The sequence below is a fragment of the Dipteris shenzhenensis genome, chromosome 5, assembly GCF_047967505.1.
Source record: "Dipteris shenzhenensis isolate YYH24624 ecotype China chromosome 5, Dip_SZ_1.0, whole genome shotgun sequence".
Lineage (NCBI taxonomy): Eukaryota > Viridiplantae > Streptophyta > Polypodiopsida > Gleicheniales > Dipteridaceae > Dipteris > Dipteris shenzhenensis.
In genome coordinates this window covers 3,063,503-3,084,908 of record NC_141600.1, presented here as the reverse complement: position 1 = coordinate 3,084,908, position 21,406 = coordinate 3,063,503, and the positions used below count along the sequence as shown (strand labels likewise).

Genomic DNA, 21,406 nt, shown 5'->3' with positions numbered 1-21,406 from the left:
GTTTTGGGAGAGATTGAATGCTCTAGCAGATTTCTGACAGAGACATTACATAGATTTGAGTTGCATTTTTATGCAGTGTTTGGCTGTGTTTTTTGGGGATTTGTGCACTCCATTCCCAGCAAGGGAATTCAGATTTGCATTTGCTGTATTTTCTTTCTCAGACATGGCCCAGCAAAATCAGAATGATTTCGGTTTCAGTGGTCTCTCACAAGAGGACAAGCTGGATGGTACCAACTACTCCCTCTGGAGTTTTATGGTACGCAATATTCTAATTTCTCGTAATTTGTGGGACTACGTAAGTGGGGATGAGTTCCAGCCAGCAAATGTGGCACCTAATACCCCTCCCTAACAAGGAGGAGGCAGAGGTCGTGCACAAGGTACAGCTGCAGCACAAGTTATTGGTGCAGTTATACCTACCACTCCAGAGCAAAAGAGATGGGATTCACGTGATGCTTTAGCTTTGTCGTGTATTTCTCTTTCAGTGAAAAGATTCATCATTCCACATATCCGGTCGTGTAAGACCTCAAAGGCAGCATGGGATATTTTGGAGAGCATGTATGCAGCTCGGAATGATGCCAGGGTGTCTTTTTTGAAAAGAGAATTGTCTCATACACATATGGAAGAGGGTGACTCCATGTCATACCTGATTGGATTGTGTTACTCCATTGGTCTACTAAGTTTGTTTGTGCAGACACCTAAGAAGGCTCACTCGGATGCTAGTATGCGGATCCTCCGGTATCTTCAAGGTTCTGCCAACCGTCAGGGCAGCAATCTAGGATCCAACCTACTAGGCTAGAGTGATCCAAACTAGGGAGGAGAGTCAAACACTCATCATTCAACCACTGGTTATTGTTTTACCCTCAGCTCAGCAGCTATCACTTGAAGCAGTAAAAGGCAACCCACTATAGCCCTATCTTCGACCGAGGCTGAATACCGTGTTGCTTGTTCAGCTACTTGTGAGACCGTTTGGCTCCGCTGTTTACTTGGGGAGGTTGGGTTCCAGCGAACATCCCCGACTGTCACTCACAGTGACAATCAAAGCTGCATTGCACTTGCTCGAAAACCGGTGTTCCACACTCAAACCAAGCATATTGAGATCCGGCACCATTATGTCTAAGAGAAGGTTTATATAACTTTGTAAGACTTGGATGTATCCAATCTCCAATCGTACGAATTTAGATCTCTTGTTGTTCTAAAGTCCAAAAATCTACACAAAAAATAAAAGACAAAACGAAAGAGAAGAAAAAAGAGAAAGCACATTTTTTTGTAAAACAAAAGGAAGACATACTTAGTAAGCAAAGCAATGCTTATGTCTTCATCAGTGCCCAAGCATAAGCAGCTATACTCGGTTTCTAAAGACCAGCACCATTATGTCCGAGAGAAGGTGCTTGCTAATGTGATCCAGCTTACCTACTGCAAGACGGAGAACAAGAAGGCGGACCTCTTCACCAAGCCTTTAGCACAGCAACTGCTTGGAGACCATTCCAGCTCCTTCAGGATGATTCGTGATCCAGGGCTGTTAGAGGTGACATCTCTTGTATCATAGAGTGAGGGCCTTGGTTGTGGGTCTGCCCGCCCATGAGAGGTTGCGTGAGGGCCCTGCTTGTGGGCAAACCCGCCTAAGAGGTAGAGGGAGAGAGCTATGGGGGCTGCCCAGTCCTAGACTATGTGGAGGGGTGTAGGGAGAAGTCCGGACATGTTTCCACTTGTCCCTATGTATGTACCAGGTGCCATACTGTTGCAGGTGCTGCCGGGCAAATACGAGGCTGTTTTGCCCACCACGTCTAGGGCTGCTACTAGGCCACCTTTATAGCACCTAGGAGGCGCCTTGGTTGGGGGGTCAGTTAGGCCCCCCCCCCAAAACTGGCCATTCCCACCGATCTTCCAGTCAACCAGACCCGTACTAGGTCGGCCTGCTCAGTCAGCCATGCCCCCTCCTTCCAGACGGTTGCCAAGGGCAGGGGGGACCCTATATATGGGGCCCTTTCTCCCCTATTTTTCCCATCTCAGTGTACAGCAAGCAATCCACTTCAGAGTTGAAGTTTTCCCCATCAGTGGAGGCGTTTTCTCCTGAGATCCTTGTGCAAGTCTCTCTTGTTCTCTCAGTTTTCCAGTTCAGTTTGCTCTCTCCCACTCCATTGTTGTTCAGTTCTGCTGCACTTCTCACAAGATCACTGCTTGCAGATTTGATGATACAAATACTTTGTACGCCAGTGATATAGTCCTCATATCCTCCTCAGCAGTAGGCTTACAGAGTCACCTAGAGGCCCTATACATGTTTTGCAGGGAGAGAGACTTGACAGTCAATCTTAGCAAGACCGAGGTCATGATTTTCAACACCTCACTGGCAATACATCATCGAGATAGTTTCACTAACCGAGGGTAGCCAGCGGAGATAGTGCAGTCCTACACTTACCTAGGGGCAGTGAAGGAGGGGAGCAAGTGGAGAGAGTGCAGTCCTACACTTACCTAGAAGCAGTCTTCACAGAACCAATTTTCACAATGATTCATGCAGCAAGGGCACAACTGACACAACATCAGGTAGCTCTACCCCAGCTAGAGCGATAGTGCTTCCAAGTGACAATTCCAAGACCCCTTGACAACAAGATGCTTATTTGATACACTAGTAAGGATGACAACCATGTATGCAGCACCCTTCTAGGGGGGTGATGTCTCAGCGATTGATTGGAGGAGATTTGAGAGGCTACAAGTGATTATCAGATCCCTGATGATTCAGAGTAAGCCCTAAATTCCTCATCAAATAGTACAAGCTGAGTCTGCCATGACACCACTCCAGATTGATGCTATTCAGATGGTGACCTACTTCCACAGGGTTTGGGCTTTGCCTAGTTGGAGACTACCAAGGTTAGCACTAGAGTCATGCAAAGACTAGCGACAGGTTAGCATGGCTTGCTATGCACGTATATCCAGATGGTTTGTCGGTCAGGTATTTAGATGGTCCGACTTCCCTCCTTTCAGTATAGTTTGGATACCCTATGCCCTCTCGTCCCACGAGATGAGATCAATATGTCATACCGTTGGGATCTACTCAGCTTTATACATCATGGACTTGGAGGGGGAGACAAGGGTTCCCCACAAAGATGCAATTCTATCACAACAACTTCCTGAGAGTATCATTGGATGAAGTGTTCATCATACCCTCGTATCTATAGGACATACGAGTCTCCCATGCATTAAGGATTGCTATTGGACAAAGGCGGGTCTCATTCCATCAGCTGAGGATCTAGGCAGGGCAAGCTGCAAGCATACTTAGAGAGAAACAGATCTTCAAGCTATGCACACTGGGGGATGTGGAGACAAAGAAGCATTTTCTATGTATTTGCCCAATCTATTAGGAGACCCGTTGACGATATCATCACAGTTTTGGCCCTCTCTCAGTTGTGATCCACTTTCATGACTAGGTCTACGTTGGTCTCTATCTCTTTGAGATGCGGCAACATAGAGAGACCCTACTAAGGCAGACCAGACAATAGGAGGTGACAGTGCTATAAGAGACAGAGAGAGACCACTACAACACGTCATTGACTTATACACATTCGAGCTAGCCCCACAACACAGCAGTGGAGGAGGAGGAGCAAGCAACATGAGGACAGAGAGGATCAACGGGAGGAGACGATGTGGAGTTATGGAGCCAAAGACACAGAGACCACCCGCAGTGCAAAGGTGGACCAGACCGCGCACGATGGAGGTCCAGCCTATCTCAGCTTTACTCGAAGCAAACAGTCTGAGTTGAGGTGTCACTCCGAAATGGCCCATCGGATACAGAGATCATGGAGACCACGTCCCCACTACAGCATGAGACGACCCGGCAGAGACAGATACGAGATATCTTCACATGCCATGGCACTAGGATCATATATATTTTCCATCACACCTCTTATCATCTCAGGATTTCTGAGTTTTTTATACTAGTTTTTTGAGTTTCTTAGCGAGCCTTTTGTTTCAGCCCATAGTGGCCTGTAGAGTTACTTATTTTAAGTATATCTTGTCTCATACACCTGTGAGTCCTCCCGAGGACATGAATACATCTTTTTTCCTGACTTTTCTCTCAGTGGAGCAGAGAGATACACATGCCAGGTTTCTCTGGATCCGAATTTGGCACATAGACAGCCGGGATCCGTTTATTGCAGTTTGCTACTTCCCCCCCGAGACCTCCCGCTTTGCCAAAGATATTCGAGGGGAGGATGAGACATCCCCATTTGCTGCTCTTTATCAGTCCATTGTTGACTTCTCTAGCCGCGGAGATGTCCTCCCGGTTGGGGACTTCAACGCGAGGACAGGCACTCGTCAGGCACCACTCCTCGACTTCAGGGATGATTCCACTCTACTGCCACACATTGACCTTAAAGAGGCAGGTATGCTACGAGTTTTGGCTTACGACGCCTACAGGATTTGGTTTACGACCAGGAGATCATTTGGGCTGTCATGGCACTTTATGAGCGAATTTTGGGCAGAGTCTTGATAGGATCTAGATGGACAGACAAGATCATGAGCACTATCGAGATCAAACAAGGGTGTCCATTATCACCTACATTGTTTGGCCTCTACATTGACGAGCTCGAGACAGTGATGCAGACACAGGGAGGGTAGGTTGCTCTCTCGCGGGCACGCTAATTGCTTTACGCAAATAACGTGGCCGGTTATGATCTTCAATTCATCTCGAGCCGTCATGCGCCAGGAGCAGTTTGCATTTGATGGGTTCCCTGTCGAGGCAGTTTCATCATACACTTATCTTGGGGTCGTCTTTTCTAGACCCATCTTCACTATGAGACCCGCGATGCATGCACGCCTGAGCAGAGGATATGCTTCATTGACTAGACTAGAGAGGCAGTGCTTCCACTCTCACTTTCAGGATCCACGGACCAAAGGGTTGCTTTTTGACTCCTTGGTCCGCCTAGCAGGGATGTATGGCAATCCATGCTGGGGGCCAGACTTGTCGGATACAGAGTGGGTCAGGGTGGAGCAGCTACAGGTTCTCATGTTATCACGGATGATCCGTGGTAAGCCATCCATTCCTCACCAGATCATTCGGGCGGGCGGAGTTTGGGTCACCCCCATTACAGCTAGATGCTGCATTTCAGGTCATCACGTATCTATATCGAGTCAGGGAGTATGGGGATTACACCTTTGGGTGTAGCAGGATACCATGACTAGCACTGTCCTCTTCTATGGCACTTGCAGCAGGGGGAGACCAGAGGTGCTGGTATGCACACACAGAGACATGGTTTGAGGGACTAGGGCTCCACATGGATAGACTACCTCCATTCCAGTACAGCATGGATGCTCCGTTCTCTCCCCTCCTATCACACGAGGTCAACTAGGTTATCCGTGAGGATCTACTACAGCTACACACATTCTAGACTTGGTTGGGCCCGAGTGATCTTCCGGTGAAGCTGGGCTTCTACAAGTTCACTTCTTACATATCACAATGGAGGATTTTATTGATCCACCACGATACAAGACCTACCCCACTCGCTGAGGATCTCTCTTGGGCAGTTCTAGATCTCTTCACACAAACTTCGTATCGAGAGCGGCAAAGGAGAGCGGTTACCAAGGGAGAGGCGCATATGCACACTATGTGACATGCAGGAGGTTGAGACAAAGAAGCATTTCATCTTCAAGTGTCCTGTTTACTATGAGATCCGAGGGCATTTCTACTGCCTCTTCAGAGATAGTTATGGGGTTTTGGCCCGTTTCCTCTCCTACCCAGACTAGCGGTGTTTGGCTGGTTTCATTCATGAGGTGCTTAGACACCACGAGAGGATACTCCGGGCACGGACACAAGAGCAGACTTCTTCCTTGACTGATACCTCTCAGCGCTCTATCACGAAGTTCTTTCAGCCAGATCACATAAATACCCACGAGACGAGACCTCGACATGACCATGACGCGGAGCTTGTGACCCGACAGTTCAGACAGAGGATTGACACACAGACCATACTTGGGGACATCCCCTCCTTGTTTCAAGTCGGATCCCGACCAACGGGGGTCACAGTGGCCCTGGTTAGACGCAGAGCTACGACCAGGAGACGTACCAAGACTGCACCCTTGAGGGGCCGACAACGCTCTATTGCTGACCTCATGCCTCCACTGTCTCATCCATCCTGATGTCCTACTGCTGATAATGATGATGATGATGATGCTGAGATTGATATATAGTCGACTATCGACATGACTATGTTGTACTTAGGACTTAGTACTGCCATTTTGCATTTTTTGCATTCTGCATTGGTGTGGATGCTCGTTTCGTAGCTCCACTACCACAGCTCATTGTATCAGATTTTTTCAGTCTCATAGACCCATCGGTCTTCTGAAGACTTTAATAAACTTTCTTCTTTCTCCAATTGCAACTCTGTTGTCTCTTCTTCACATATCATATCTTTCTGTTCACGTGTCTGCTGCTCGCATATTCTGCTGCACTCTAACAAGTTCAACAATGACAGCTGGTCATGCACCCTTGAAAGCCTACCTTTACTCAATTACCCTCTTTCTGGTGTATGCCATGCTTCTTCTTTATTCTTTTTTTTCTGCAGGTGGCACCCAGCGTCTCAAATTTGATTCCAAATGTACTTTGAAAGTTTGATACAGCTTCTCTCTCTCTGATGCGGGTTTAGAAGGGACTTCAGCTACAGACTATTTATTCATTAAAATCACTGCACCACAAACTCATAGGAGACCTGTACTTACCTGCCATTTTGTAACTTTTTAAAGTCCACTGTCTGTGTTGCAGAGGCACTGCCTGCTGAAATAGCAGCTGCAAGGAGAGAAAAGAACGTCTCAGCATGATATGACTACACATCAAAGATGCAAAACAAAATGTGATAACTTATGATAGCGTAATGATGAAAGGTAGGTATAGTCACAGCAACGGCGGTACTAATGGGAACCCAATAACGTAACTATCAATAAGCAAGGAATCTCTCAAAGATGTGATTGGCAAATTCTATCTTTACTTCTCTTGGGAACGTTCTCTCTAGGATCTCTGGGCCAGAAAAACAAAATCGTGCTTTATAACGGCCTCCAAAACAATTCTGCTGCGATACTCACTTTTGGGAGGTTGCATCCTTTCTAGGCAAAATTTTGAAATTATGTTTTTGTAGCTCTCTCGCCCTATGGAAAGTGTTCAAAACAATTTTGCTGCTATAATCCTTTTGGAACGACGCGAAGGAGGAAAAGACGAAGCTAACGAGCATAATTCACGCCCATATATCGAAACGTTAGGACGGAACCGCTATGTGAAGCTATTCCAATCGAGTCTAAATTAAATCAGAGGCAAATAGGACCATATGCAGATACAGACCACTGCAAGTCAATCGTGTTCGATTGCTTGAGCTTCGTTGCTGCATCTCCGAGAAGCCTTGCCTTACGACAGGCTTGCAAGTCCAGGTCATCCTCAACCCCGACTTTGAGTTCAAACCTTTCAACGCGAAAGGACAAATCACTTGTAGCCGGGGTTCCTCCTCACGCTGGGAGGCACCTGCTACAGAAGAGGTCTGGCAAATTTGCCACAAACAGGCTGCACCACATTCCGAAATTATCACGTTAGCTGTTGAAACTTGGGGTCCCTACAATCCATTTTCTAGGATTTTTTTCGTCAACGACCGATCCACTAGCGCAAAGTCCATGGACAGCGCGCTTATAAAGAAGCTTTAAAATGGATGCAACAGGTTGAAAGCATGAGGTATCAAGATGTAGAAAACGCAAGGAAAACGTAGCAACAAAGGGAGGCTGATGTTACCAGCCATGGCGTCGAAGGATCCAAGAGCTTTAACTGCAGATCACCAAATGAAGCGAGAGAGCAGAATCCAGCAGTGTCGCAGGAGGCGTTGCTATCAGTGCCACGTGAACACAAAAAGAAATGAAATGAAACTTGCCAATGCGCGTTTTACGTCAGGAGTCAGGACGCCCAATTATAAAACAAGCGACTTCGAGACCCATTGAATCAGTGACACCTCTGACCCTGGGCCTTTTTATACGGTCCAGGCAAGGTTCACAGTGCACACCGATCCCTACACACTCAAATAAGGTCCGGCACGACGGGCTAATGAAGATCCAGGCAATGAGATTACATGTGCCCCTGACTCCCCTGATTCTGATAACTCCACACATATCTGCCCCATGGGGGAAGAGTTAAGGAATGGTTGTTCCTCGAGAAATGAACATTAATTTTGCCAAATTTTTGGAGTGCATCGAACTCTCATAATTTCCAACTTTGGTGCTCCTTAACTATTGCTTATTGGTCCACTTGTTGTAATCTTTAATGTACGCAATCAAATTTTATGGCAATTGAGGACATGGTTGTTGCACTTTTCGCTTGGGATCACATATGATGGTGGAGCTATTGATTTTTCATCGTTGTCTTTTGACCATTCGTTGTCGTCATGTGTTGGTTGTTGCATGGACCATAAAAGTAATGTTGTGTATTCATGATCAACAAAATTCGCATTTGTTGCTCCACAGGATAAGATGTAAGGCGGCTCGTCATGTAGCTTTCTGCAACGAGATGGACGGTTCGCAGTTCAGTAATCTTAAAATTGTGCATGACTTTCTAAGGGAAGGTGTTACATGAGGAATTAGTTAAGTGCTCAGTGCTTTCGAAGCAAACTCCATAGTAGCAAATGGCAAAACCTTGCATCAGTTTTCTTTTTACTACGTAGAACGTGATTATTATAGCACTTTAAGTGTTCAAACGTTTATTTCCAGATGGTCGCGTGTGGATTACACCAACGAATGTATGTGTAAAACCATATGAGGCAAAGGAAATTTCACCTGTTAGTTCCTTGGTTCTATTGATGTCCATTGGCAAGGCTCCATATGCTACGTTAAGTTAACACTCTACCATATGGCAAGGCTCCATATGCTACATTAAGTTAGCACTCTACCATCAACAAAAGTGCAAAAAAAACTCTTGAGAAGGCTTTCCAAGCGGCAGTGAAAGAGGCATATGCCAAAGGTAGGCTGACATTAATCTTTTGTTGTTTACTATATACATATTTTTCTAGTGCATGCTTTCAAAGGAGATTTTGTATGATGGTATCAAATCATGTTAACATGTGTGATACCTTTTATTTGCAGGCTACTTTTATTATAACAATAGGTTTTTCGACTATTGTTACAGATATAGCAATTGTTGAGAGATTAGATTGTCTTTTGATGATTATGGAAGAGTACAACACTATGAGACTTCATTTCAATGGATCCCTCCTTTTGTAAATAGAGACCGGAGCTTGAATTAAATCCGCCTCCTTAGCGATAAGATAATGTGGTTGTCGTTTAATAGATTTTGCAATTCATGTGTTGGGAAAAAATCATTTGACATTCGAAGCATGGAGATGACAAGTCACAGAGAGAGGGGAATATATTTGAAGGTGACTAGCTTTTCGTAGAAGATGCCCATTGATGTTGATAGCTTCGTCATTGAGTGGGTCATCCAATAGCTGATTGTAGCCAAGGGGGAAGGGATGCTGTTGTTGGAAGGATCCACTACAAAGTGGAGTGTACAATTTCTTTTGGCCAAATAGTTAATCCATGAGCAGAATATGTTACATCGCATTGGGCTAACATGTTCTTTCAGCTAGCTCATCTCATTCTTTTTGAGCACCTAAGCTGAAACGTATTTGAATTGTAGTCCTTTAATCTGCAGAATTGCATACAACTAGATATAGAGTGTAGATATAGAGTGTAGGAAGGCTGTAGAAACTCATGAGTTGCATATAACTAGATATAGAGTGTACGAAGGCTGTAAAAACTCATGAGCCTTTTAGAAAAGAATTTGGCATGTTGATCTATGCTAGTTGATATACAAGCAAACTTCTTTGTAGGCTTGTCGATGAAGAACGCTTGTTGATTGTCGTTACTATGGACATAAGTGCTATGCTAGTTGCTTTGTGTGGAAACGAAAGACATTAATGAGGCTATTGTTACCATGGAGATAAGTGCTAGTTGCTTGCTTTGTGTGAAACACAAACCACGAGTCCATCTAAGTTTGTGATATCTTTGGCACTTAAGGTTTCGTTTCAATGCAGCTATCCATTTGTGAAAATATGTGAAGCTATTCATTGAAGGTTTGATCATTATGTGGGTTGTATTAGCCAAACTATTGTTTTGTTGTCATATTTCATGGTGCTATTAGTAATTTGAATGAACATGATAGTACAAAGTTTTACATAGAAAAAGTTTGGTTAATAATGGATGTTGAATACATGCTATGCGAACAATGACCATGCAAACTGTAAATAAAAGGAAAGTTTCCAACAATAGGAATGGACATTGGATCAAACAAATTAATCAACATGAGACTGCAAATAGTTCTGACACATGATCCACCTAATTTTGCAGGCGAGCAAGACAGACTCCATTAGAAAGGAAAAAAGAAGCATTGACCTTAACAATGGTGATGAGGCCAATGGAGGTAATTCAAGCCAACAAGCCTTACCTTACATAGAGCACAAAGCATTAGTTGTAGCGAGCGATCAGTTCGTTGGAGGTGGCACACATTGCCAATGTTATGCATCAACTAGTGACCAATGTGATCAAGCGATCAATTCGTTGGAGGTGGCAACACATTGCCAATGTTGTGCATCAACGCATTGCCAATGTTATGCATCAACCAGTGACAAATGTGATCACGCACAGGGTCGCATTCAAGGGTAATGTGCTTGTTAAGTACAGTACCTTCAAGTCCAAGGGTGCAAAGTTCATAGTTTGCATCCGTGCGGATTACATGGATCTTAAAACTATGAGACCATTACTCTAGTTGTGCGAAATGTGTTTGTCCAACAATACAAAGACATTGTTATGAGAATTGGGATTATCCCATTATTTTCCAAATTTTCAGCATTTAAGCGATGCAAAATCAACAAATCATAGATGGATGGTGCACACGTGACACATACCATCACATGGTGCACACACTGCTACACATGCATAAAATCATACAGATGGTGGACACACTATACACATACCGTCATTGCATAAGCGGTGCATGCATTGCTACACACTGATACAGTCGTAGCCATATATCTAGCCATGCGTACGGATGGTGAACATGTTGCTACACATATCGACGCTTGTTGCATAAGTGGTGCACACACTACTACACACTCATCGCATAAGTGGTGTACACACTACTACACACTCATACGAACAACAATCGCACACTGCATCAGCTATGCGACAAAATGCTAGATCTCACAACTAAATACTAAAAGATTAAAAAAATAATGCATTGTCATTGATATGCTCTAAATTTTTAAAGGGACCATAGGATTTAGGGGTGAACTTTGCTTTTTAATTCGTAACATCACTAGGTCCTCTTTTTCAAATATAACTCTTTTTCTCCCCTTATTTGCTCATTTAGTATATACAGCTTGATTGTGCTCTATGTTCTTATATAAGCTAGGCCGTCAACTTAGTGCATTAGCAACTACATTGTCTTTGCCTAGTTGCTATTGGATCATTAGTTTAAAGTGGTCAATAAAGGTAGTCCATTTTATGTGTGTCTATCTGAGATCACCAGTTCAATAAGGAGATGTCTAAGGCTTTGTTGTGATCACTCTTAATAAGTAATTCATAACCCATAAGATAGTGTTTCCAAAGTTTAAGGGCATGGACTACAACAGCTAACTCTTTATCATATGCGGAATAGTTTACTCCATTGGTTTCAACGTACATGACTCAAATGCAATTGGATGGTTTACATAAGCATAGCCCCAAAACCTTGCCTACTAGCATCAGTGATCATGACAAAGAAATGTCTCATGAAATCTGACATGGTCAAAACTTATGTTTAGGACATTGCCTACGAGTATCCTATTCAAATTGTGCAAGTAGGAAGCATTCTTAATTTTGTATTTGAATGCTTTCCATGTCTTTGGAATGCACGTGCTTTCCGCAAGTATACTCCACCATAATTGTGCATTGCTCGTCATGTTACTCAGAGCAAGTTTCACCTTCTCCATCTCTTGGTATTGTTGCCCCAAAAAGTACTGGTTGAAGGAACTAATCCAAGCAAGTAGAGCCTATCCATCTCTTGAAACTTTTTTGTGGAAACCCACCAATTCGACCTACTGTAGAGGAGACATGTTTGCTTCAAGGAGACACCCATATATTAGAGCTAGACCGTATCTAAGAGACAAGATGTGGCCATTCATATGCAATTTATCTTGGTATAGTCGAGAACCACCCTATAGAGGGAATGCCCCCAATATATTTTTGCCAATACCTTGATTTGTTGACTACCTTCTTGTCATGCAATTGAGGACAATTGCGATACCAAGTAAGAGGGATGTTACAAGAATTGGGATTATCCCATTATTTTTTAATCTTTCAGTATTTAGTTGTGAGATCTAGCATTTTGTGGCACAGGTGATGCAATGTGTATGGTCACTGTTCGTATGAGTGTGTAGTAGTGCGTGCACCGCGACAAGCAACAGTATGTGTAGCAATGTGTGCACCATCCATACGCATGGCTAGATATTTGGCTATGGCTGTATGAGTGTGTAGCAATGTGTGCACCACTTACGCAATGATGGTATGTGTAGCAGTGTGTGCACCGTGCGATGATATGTGTCGCATGTGTGCACCATCCATCTATTCTTTGTTGATTTTGCATCTCTTAAATGTTGAAAGATTGAATAATATTGGTGATTGAGTCCAATGTTTCTTATGCTTGAAATATTTGCATTATTTACGAATGTTGTGAATTCAGGGGAAGAGTAACTAATCAGGCGATGGCTATTGGCGGCAAGCATGATTTGCCATATTTTTATGTGCGTAAGCTGCAACCAATGATGCGGGGAATAATTAAGGATTACTTTAGAAAGCCTAGTTTTTTAAATTACAAATGCTCATGTACATATTTTAAATTTTTGAACATTAGAGGCTTAGCCTAAGCATATTAGCTAAAGTGGGAAAAACAAACTCTATTTCTAGAAAAGGCAAGATATTTTGGAAGGGGGGTGTGGCTTATCTCCAGTGGTGCATGGAGGAGATGTACATGACCTTGTACTAGTTGTTGCTTGAAATTATTAGATCAATCAAATACATAGGAAGTGGAAGACGAGAACCACTCCTATGGGGGGAGATTGCACCTAGCGCACTTGTTATCTTTTTCGTTTGCGAGTTTTGGAAGATGTGCATATTTTTGTGTATAGTTTTCATTGTGTTTTCGATGATTTGTAGGTTTCCCGAGCAATTCCCGTTGTAGATACCCTCCAATCTTATACTTTTTATAGGCTTAAGGGAGTGTTAACATCAAAGAGGTCCCCTAGTGAAGGCAGGAGATGCCTTTTTCATTGCACATGGATGCAACCACATTGATTTTGAAAGGTGAGCCATTTGATGGTTCATCTCTAAGAAATCCATTAATTCTTTTGTCCCTTCAACTGCATCTGCAATCAAATCCAAGTGAAAATCCATTTGTACCATCATGGGTTGTGATCAAGGTGGACAAAGATAGCCTTCGTGCTAGCTTGCATTCGTTGGTGAGCATAAGAGGGTGCTTACTCACCTCATCCAGGAGTAAAATGAGCATGGCAATCGTTATTTACACACTAAAGAATGTCTCTTATATGGATGCAAAAAATTGCTTGGGCATTTTTTATTTCACTATTCTTGCTGAAGGTTTGGACGGCAAAACAAAGGATTAATTGCAACAAGCCTTCATAAGACACGTCTTTAACCTTGGCTATGGACAAAGGGTGTATATTTACTACAAAAAAAATTAGCATGCTGACTTACAATTGTACTAATATTTCCATGTTCTTTGCTTCTAGGTGTCATGTCTTATGCACCTCACTAACCTTTGGTAGAGTTTTGTGTATCTATTGCGGTGGCACTTGCATGAGTTGAGATCCATTAGATCCCTTTTGCGAGAATGCAGTTGATTGTGTAAGTTCCACTTTTGAAGGCCACATTTTGCTGCTCGAAGGTGCTAAGGTGACAGTTCACAATTTGAGGGATGCACATTGACTCCTTGCTTGGCTTTGAAATGCCTTTCCTAAAGAGAATGTGATACGCATGCACTCTACATTGCTTGGTATCAAACTAAGCAGTAGTTTTACTATCAATAGTTCTGATTTCTTGGTCTCTTACGAAGCCAATGCATGAAGATCTTTCTTATGCCATGTAGCACTTATCTTTGTACAATCTTTGTTTACTTATATGAAGGTTTCTTTCAATGCAAATATTCATGTCTTCCCACTAAAATAATTATTACATTACTACGCGCTAGTTGTCCACCCTTCGGCTCCATCAAAAACTTATAGCAATGAATGCACAATATTAGATGAGCTTGTACGATGTTACTAGGCAGAAGATGTAAAAAAGAGAGCATCCAAAGAACATAGACCTACTTTATTTTTTGCTCCAATGTTTCTCGTCTTCATCGTATGTGTCATTACCAGAAATTCTTATAGGCTCCATTTCAGTTGAGCTTCCAAACATTAGTTCACCTTGGTGCAAACTCCTTGGGGTGGTTAAGCAAAATGCATCCAAGCATTTCTTTTGATGACCATGTATTGGCTATTCTTAGGAATGCTTCTTGCAGCAAAATTTTGGTGTATGATTGTTTGGCATGCTTTACCAACATACTTGAGAGCTCCTTCAAAGTCATTTGCCAGGACAATGCAGGGGCATGCAATATTTATGACACAAGAAATGAAAACGTGCTTTCTTATACTATCTTGTTGGATGAACTCAACAATTCTACATAAGTAAGCCACTCTTTTTGTTATGAGAAAGTATTTCTCAAAGCTCTTGTTCAAAATGATGTAAAGTATTTATAGGATCGGACTAGACGTGGCGGGGGTTCTATTTAATACTTTGGTTTAGTTAGAGACGCCTAACTAAACATGTGCCATTAACAAGTATCACGGGTGATGCCATTTAGAAATACTCACATTAATCGGTCGTCATTTGTAGATAGATGGGAGTAAACAAGCTCAAGGGAATAAAGGCTAAAAGCCATGGTTTTATGCTAGTACTATGCAATGTATTAAATGGCCAAGGGTCATTACATTTTGATAAGGAAGAGTGCTTAAAAGCCTTTCCACTTTTGACATGTAATTTTGGATGAGTACGTGAGTAAAGGAGTGACAAAGAGAAAAGTATGGTAAAAGGATGCTCAAGAGAAAAGTATGGAAAAGGGATGTTTAGGAGATGAATACATGACTTTGTATCAATGGCTCATGCTCTTATTTCGATATTATAAATACTCTTGGTGTGGGATCACGAGCCACACATCTCGAGGGGGGAGATTGTACCCAGTGATTGCCTCTTGTCTTTTCATGAGTTTCCGTGCATATTTGATTTTTGGTGCTATTGTATGTGTTAGGATTGTTAATCACGTTTCACTTTCTAACATAAAGCAAACATTTGTATGTGCTATTGCTTAAAGAGCATCAGATTGCACTTGTAGAGGTCATGGCAACTTACCTGAGCTTAAGAGTCGAAGAAATTGCCACAAGAGATACGGCCCTATAGCCTTGCAAGTTTGTGGTGAATAAAGCGTATAAAACAAGGAAAATTGCAAAGCATGCTCATATGAGTCACGAAACCCCAAGTTGGATGTTAGCATTGCAAGGAACACCTATGCCTTGTAATGACATTACTGTTCCAACCAATCCACAATGTGAGTTTTTTTATCACACAAACATGCCACTCCTTGAAAGCCATGCAAGAACACTCTAGATGAGAAGCATAAAGAATTGTCCATACTATCCTTGCATTTGTTGCAAAACCTTGAACTTTCAAAGCAAACTGAAAGCAATTATATCAACTATGGAGGCATTCTTGATCCACAACGAAGTAGCAAATTATAAAATTGCACTAAAAGGAAGAGTCATGTGTAAACTTTGCCAACACCAAATCTCAAAGTTTTGTCATATAAACATGTTTCTAACTCAAAGTCCCATAGTTTTTCCATATAAATATGATTATCACTCCAAAGACAACATACACTAACACCTTAAATGCTCTAGAAGCACATCTTGTTGCAATATGCATACCCTTCACTCGAATTCATGAGCTCACATTTGACAGGCGATATGGGTTGAATGGAAAAGTCATTAACGTTTTGCTTAACAATGACAAAGATCAACGCATTTTGCTTCGATTCCATGGTTGCATTCTAACACAAACTCAACTACATAGGTGGGCTATTGTGGCCTACTTTGACAAATGAGGGCACTCAATGAGCTACTAGATAAACCATTGTACAAGCTCAACAATGTCAAGCTAAACCCTCTTTGGCTACAACATACTATTGCAACACAAAGTAAACAAGAAGAAACCAATTGCCAAATAGCATAAGATGCAAGGCTAGACAATGAAATAGAAACTAACACACTATTGGATGGAATATATACGAGCCAACAAGTTGTAGACTATGAAAACAAGACAATCTCAATCACTCCCTCTGAAGGATTCATACCATTAGGCATATTCAAACAAAATATTGCAAAGAGTTTAATGTACAATGTTCTACCTAATAGCTAGTTGTAGTATCGACACGATGCAGTGTCTACTAGTTGATGACATCCTCCTCAAAAAATGACTAGATCCACAATCCACCTTGTGCTTGTTCCTTTCTGGCAACGTAGGCACTACATTCCCAAAACAATCTCACATTGCCATAAATGCATTGCCAGAGCAATCTCACACTTTGCTTCGAATAGTACAATCTCTCTTACAACATTACTTGCACAAATAAATGTCAAACCTTGAGTTACCAAAGTCATTGCTATTGAGCCTACACAAGGAAGGTAGCATATAACATAGGCGGTACAAGAATACGCTCAACCTTGCATGTCTCATAACATAGAACTTACAAGTCACTGACAACCAAGAAACTCCATACATTGTCCACAACTTACAAAGACTTAAAGCTCATTGTGTTCGATGAGGTTTCCTTGATAGGTCAAAACACATTCATTGCAATCGATATGCACCTCCGAGAGATCATAGACAACCACCACCTGCCATTTGTTGGCGTAGACATCTTGCTTTGTGGTGACAACCAAAAAACAAACCTCTCTGTCGATGCTACCTCCTGTTTGGAGGGACCATGTCAAGTACTATGAACTCCAAGAACCCATGTGGCAACAAAAAATCCAATTCTTGGAACAACTCAATCGTATACATACAGGTGCATAGACGAGAGCAAACATCGAGCACAAGAACAAGATGTGTTGTCACTCAAAGCCAATAAAAAAGAGCATGCCAATACACCAACACCTCTAAAGACAAACACAACAAAGAAGTCTTCAACATGCTTAATGCAGCACCACACTTCCTAAAAGCAAAGGACATAAAGCATAAGAGATTCAACAAGAGCATAAAGATACCACATGATCCTAAGGCAATTATTGGTTTTCATGAACTTCTGCAGCTAAAACCAGGCATGATAGTGGAAGTGTGCTCTAATAACCTCGTCATTTCAGATGGCTTGGTGAATGGAGCGGACATAATTTTCAGAGACTTGAACATGAACGCTAAGCCTCCTATGGTGTGGGAAGAATTCAACAATTCTACACAATAGGTAAACAAGCGCACCACAACAATTCATTCCTCTACAATGAAAACATTCAAATTTGTTGGACTACTATACTAAGAATACAATGAACTATCTCAACACTATTTGCAGGCACCAATTATGGATACAGCATGCTATAGCAAGAATAATTCATCACTCGCAAGTGCTCTCCATGGACTCCTAGCAACATCAAATCTCATGGGCTCGTTTACACAATCAAGGCTTTACATTTAGTCTAAGCTCCAAGAAAAGCACATTAAGGCAGATGCCATAGTGCTTCAAGAATTGAATAGATTTAAAAACTCATGATACTAAGGATTGTAGAAACTACATTTATCATCTTCAAATAAGTCCTACTATCCCATGCAATCACTGAACACAAGGTCTTTAACTTGCACAATGTAGACATCCTCTCATGCAAACGTATGTTGGCGGCCATTGTGCTTTGCCTTCAAGAAATGTGCAGCACCAGCCATCATGACACACAAATTGGTAGCTTCAATCACATGCAAGTTAAAAAAGGGATAGACATAGCAACATATTACGAGGACACCCTAACACTTGAATGTAAAGCTTTTCTCTATGAAACTTTCAGCTCGTTTGTGTTGCACGTAATTGCAGTAATCAATGTGTACAAATCACCTAGAACTATGAATGTTGTTCTCCTAAAGGTGCTTGAAAGTTTTATTTTCCACAACTACAGATGACATTGATATTTACATGTTGGGGGACTTCGACATTGACTACAACAAAAGAAATAACACCATGCATGAACTCCAGTCATGGAATCCCACAACATTGACAACAAAAGAAATAACACCATGCATGAACTCCAACTTTTCATGGAATCCCGCAATACAGTTCAACTTATTAAGCAACCCACAACAATCCATGGCTCCACACTAACCCCCAACAAAGACAAATGATGAATATGAAATCAATTTCATCTATTGGTCCGACCATTCCTTGGTCTAAGCTACTCTAACCATGTAATTCAACTTGTTTATTCAAGATGCAAAAGCTCCATCTTTAACCTAGAGCATGCAGAGTCAAGCTTTTTGGTTACCAAGGGGGTGCCCTTCGCCACCCACTGGAATCACTATTCATTTTCGGTGCATTGGCTCCACGAATATTGTGTCTGAGTGGTAGGTCATTGCATGGGGACTTGAATTCGATTTGAGATCGGTAGAAGCTTGGTAATTACCCATCCATGGGGATTGGCTCTAAAGGCTCCCCTAACTACCATGTAAGGAACCCCATCCAAGTCGTATTCCCCTTTTCATGATTCAAACACCATAGCTACAACGTTGCTCTATAAAAAAGAATTTGGCATGCCACATGGGTATGAATTATGTCCCCCCTTTGAATATAAAATAAAAAATCAATTAGTATTAATCATACAAAGGACTAGATATTCTCTCCCACACAGGGACTCATCAAAGCCCACAAAGGATGAGATACTTACTTCTACACAAAGACTCATCAAAGCCCAAAGTGCTATCATTGGCCTTTGGATATATGTGGAAACTAGCCTGTCATAGAGAGACAATTAAATAGAGTCATAGTTCTATAATGATAATCTCTCACTAGGATGATCTTAGTGCACCAACATGATCCACACAGTATATTCCTATGGATCCGAATCATGGGCACACCTAAGCGATACATTTTTGTTGTTGTTTTTGACTTCCCCCTAAAGACCTTACATTTTGCTAGGAAACTTTGAGAGGAGGGTGTGTCGTACACACTAGGTTTTATGTGGATAATTGCTAAGAGCTCTTGATAGCCCATGTGATACCATTGCCTGAATTTTATTGAGCAGTATGACCATTGGAAGGTGCACGCGCACACGCACACACACATGCATGCATGCACATTCATAATTTTTTGCTTCTGATTATAGCTCTATGTTTCTATAACTATCTCCTCGTTGTTGTTAAAAGAAAAAAATTCATTCCAATCAAAGATTGAAAGAGTTGGACATTGATGGATATCCTATCATGGGGAAGGGCAAGAAGTGAGTTTTTTGAGTGAGTTTAGGAGTGAGTTTTTTTTGGCAACTAGCATGTTTTGTTCCACCTACTCCACTTATGACATCTCTCTCTCTCTCTCTCTCTCTCTCTCTCTCTCTCTCTCTCTCTCTCTCTCTCTCTCTCACTCACACACACACACAATATTATTTTTGTCTCTTTTCTCTCTTCGTCCTCCTTGTCCTCATTGCAACTCTCTATCTCTGTCTCTGTCTAACTCTGTCACATCTCTCTCCACCCCCTCTCTCATGCGTGCACTGTTCTCTCTCTCTCTCTCACACAACACACACACACATACACACACACACACAAAATATTATTTTTGTCTCCTTTCTCTCTTCGTCCTCCTTGTAATCATTGCAACCCTCTATCTCCGTCTATGTCTAACTCTGTCACACATCTCTCTCTACCCCTCTCTCCTGCAGCATTGTTCTCTCTCTCGTTCTCTCTCTCTCTTGTTTTCTCTCTCTCCCCTTCTTTCTCACACACACACACATATCCTCAACAAGCTTATATGGTACACAATTTGTAAGCACAATGCCCTGCATTTCATTTTTATAGCTTCCCAATTTCATCCACATGAGGTTTCAATAGTCTCTCTCTTTCTCTCTCTCTATCTCTCTCTCTCTCCACCTTTTTTACCATGATAATTTGTATTTTTTTCCCACCATTTTGGGTAAAATTTTCAGCCCATAAGGGCATCTAGAGGAGAGCTAGCATGCACATAATCACACTAGAGATAGAATTTAATGAAACTAACAAGATACATGAGATCATTTGATGTGTTCCGGTCATTTTGATACCAAACATGACTAAATTTGGATATTTATAGCAAAAGTTGTGAAATTGTTTTTAGCCCAAACTGGCGTCTCGAGGAGGGCACCGGCGCCCTCCTCTGGATGCCAATTTGGACTAAGAAAATGTTATTTGATTTCTCTCTCTCTCTCTCTCTCTCTCTCTCTCTTCCCCTCTCTCCATGATTATTTGTCTTTTTTCCCCACCATTTTGGATACATTTTTAGCCCAAAAAGGGCTTATAGAGGAGTGTTAGCATGCATAGAATCCCACTAGAGATAGAATTTCATGAAGCTAACAAGAGAAATGAGCTCATTTGATGTGTTTCGGTCGGTTTCATACCAAGTATGACTAAATTTGCATTATAGCAAAAGTTGTGAAATGTTTTTAAGCCCGAACTAGCATCTAGAGGCTGGCGCCCTCCTCTCGATGCTATTTTGGGCTTAAAAAAATTCCATTGATTTCTTCTCTCTCTCTCTCTCTCTCTCTCTCATGAGAGAGGGCCTAAAAAAATAAATTAATGAAATTTATTTAAGCCCAAATTGGCATCCAAAGGAGGGCGTTGACACCTTCCTCTATATGCCAGTTTGGGCTTTAAAAAAATTCACAACTTTTGCTAGAAATATCCAACTTTTGCTAGCATGCACAAAATCCCACTATAGATAGAATTTCACGAAGCTAACAAGAGAAATGAGCTCATTTGATGTGTTTCGATCGCTTTGATACCAAATATGACTAAATTTAGATATTTCTAGCAAAAGTTGTGAATTTTTTAAAAGCCCAAATTGGCATCTAGAGGAGGGCGCCGGAGATAGAATTTCATGAAGCTAACAAGAGAAACGAGCTCATTTGATGTGTTTCGATCGCTTTGATACCAAATATGACTAAATTTGGATATTTTTGGCAAAAATTATGAAATTTTTTTAAGCCCAAACTTGCATCCAGAGGAGGGCACCGGCGCCCTCCTCTCGATGCCAATTTGGGCTTTAAAAAATTTAATTGATTTCATTTTTTAATATCTCTCTCTC

The 21,406-nt window shown here is 41.9% G+C and overlaps 1 protein-coding gene across 2 annotated transcripts in view; it reads right to left on the bottom strand.

The window, feature by feature from the left end:
* LOC147901498 (phosphoglucosamine mutase family protein) overlaps positions 1 to 8,043 on the bottom strand; it is a 60,005-nt gene extending 51,962 nt beyond the window's left edge. Inside the window, exons 1-3 of one of the 2 annotated variants that reach the window (XM_087374584.1) lie at positions 7,760 to 8,043; positions 7,322 to 7,537; positions 6,709 to 6,775 (exon numbers count right to left, since the gene is read on the bottom strand). In XM_087374584.1, coding sequence (XP_087230710.1) covers positions 6,709 to 6,775; positions 7,322 to 7,537; positions 7,760 to 7,766 — 290 coding nt within the window. In that variant the 5' untranslated portion in view covers positions 7,767 to 8,043. The remainder of the gene's footprint in view (positions 1 to 6,708; positions 6,776 to 7,321; positions 7,538 to 7,759) is intronic. The other variant, XM_087374585.1, reaches the window with a different exon arrangement.
* Positions 8,044 to 21,406: the final 13,363 nt, after the last annotated feature.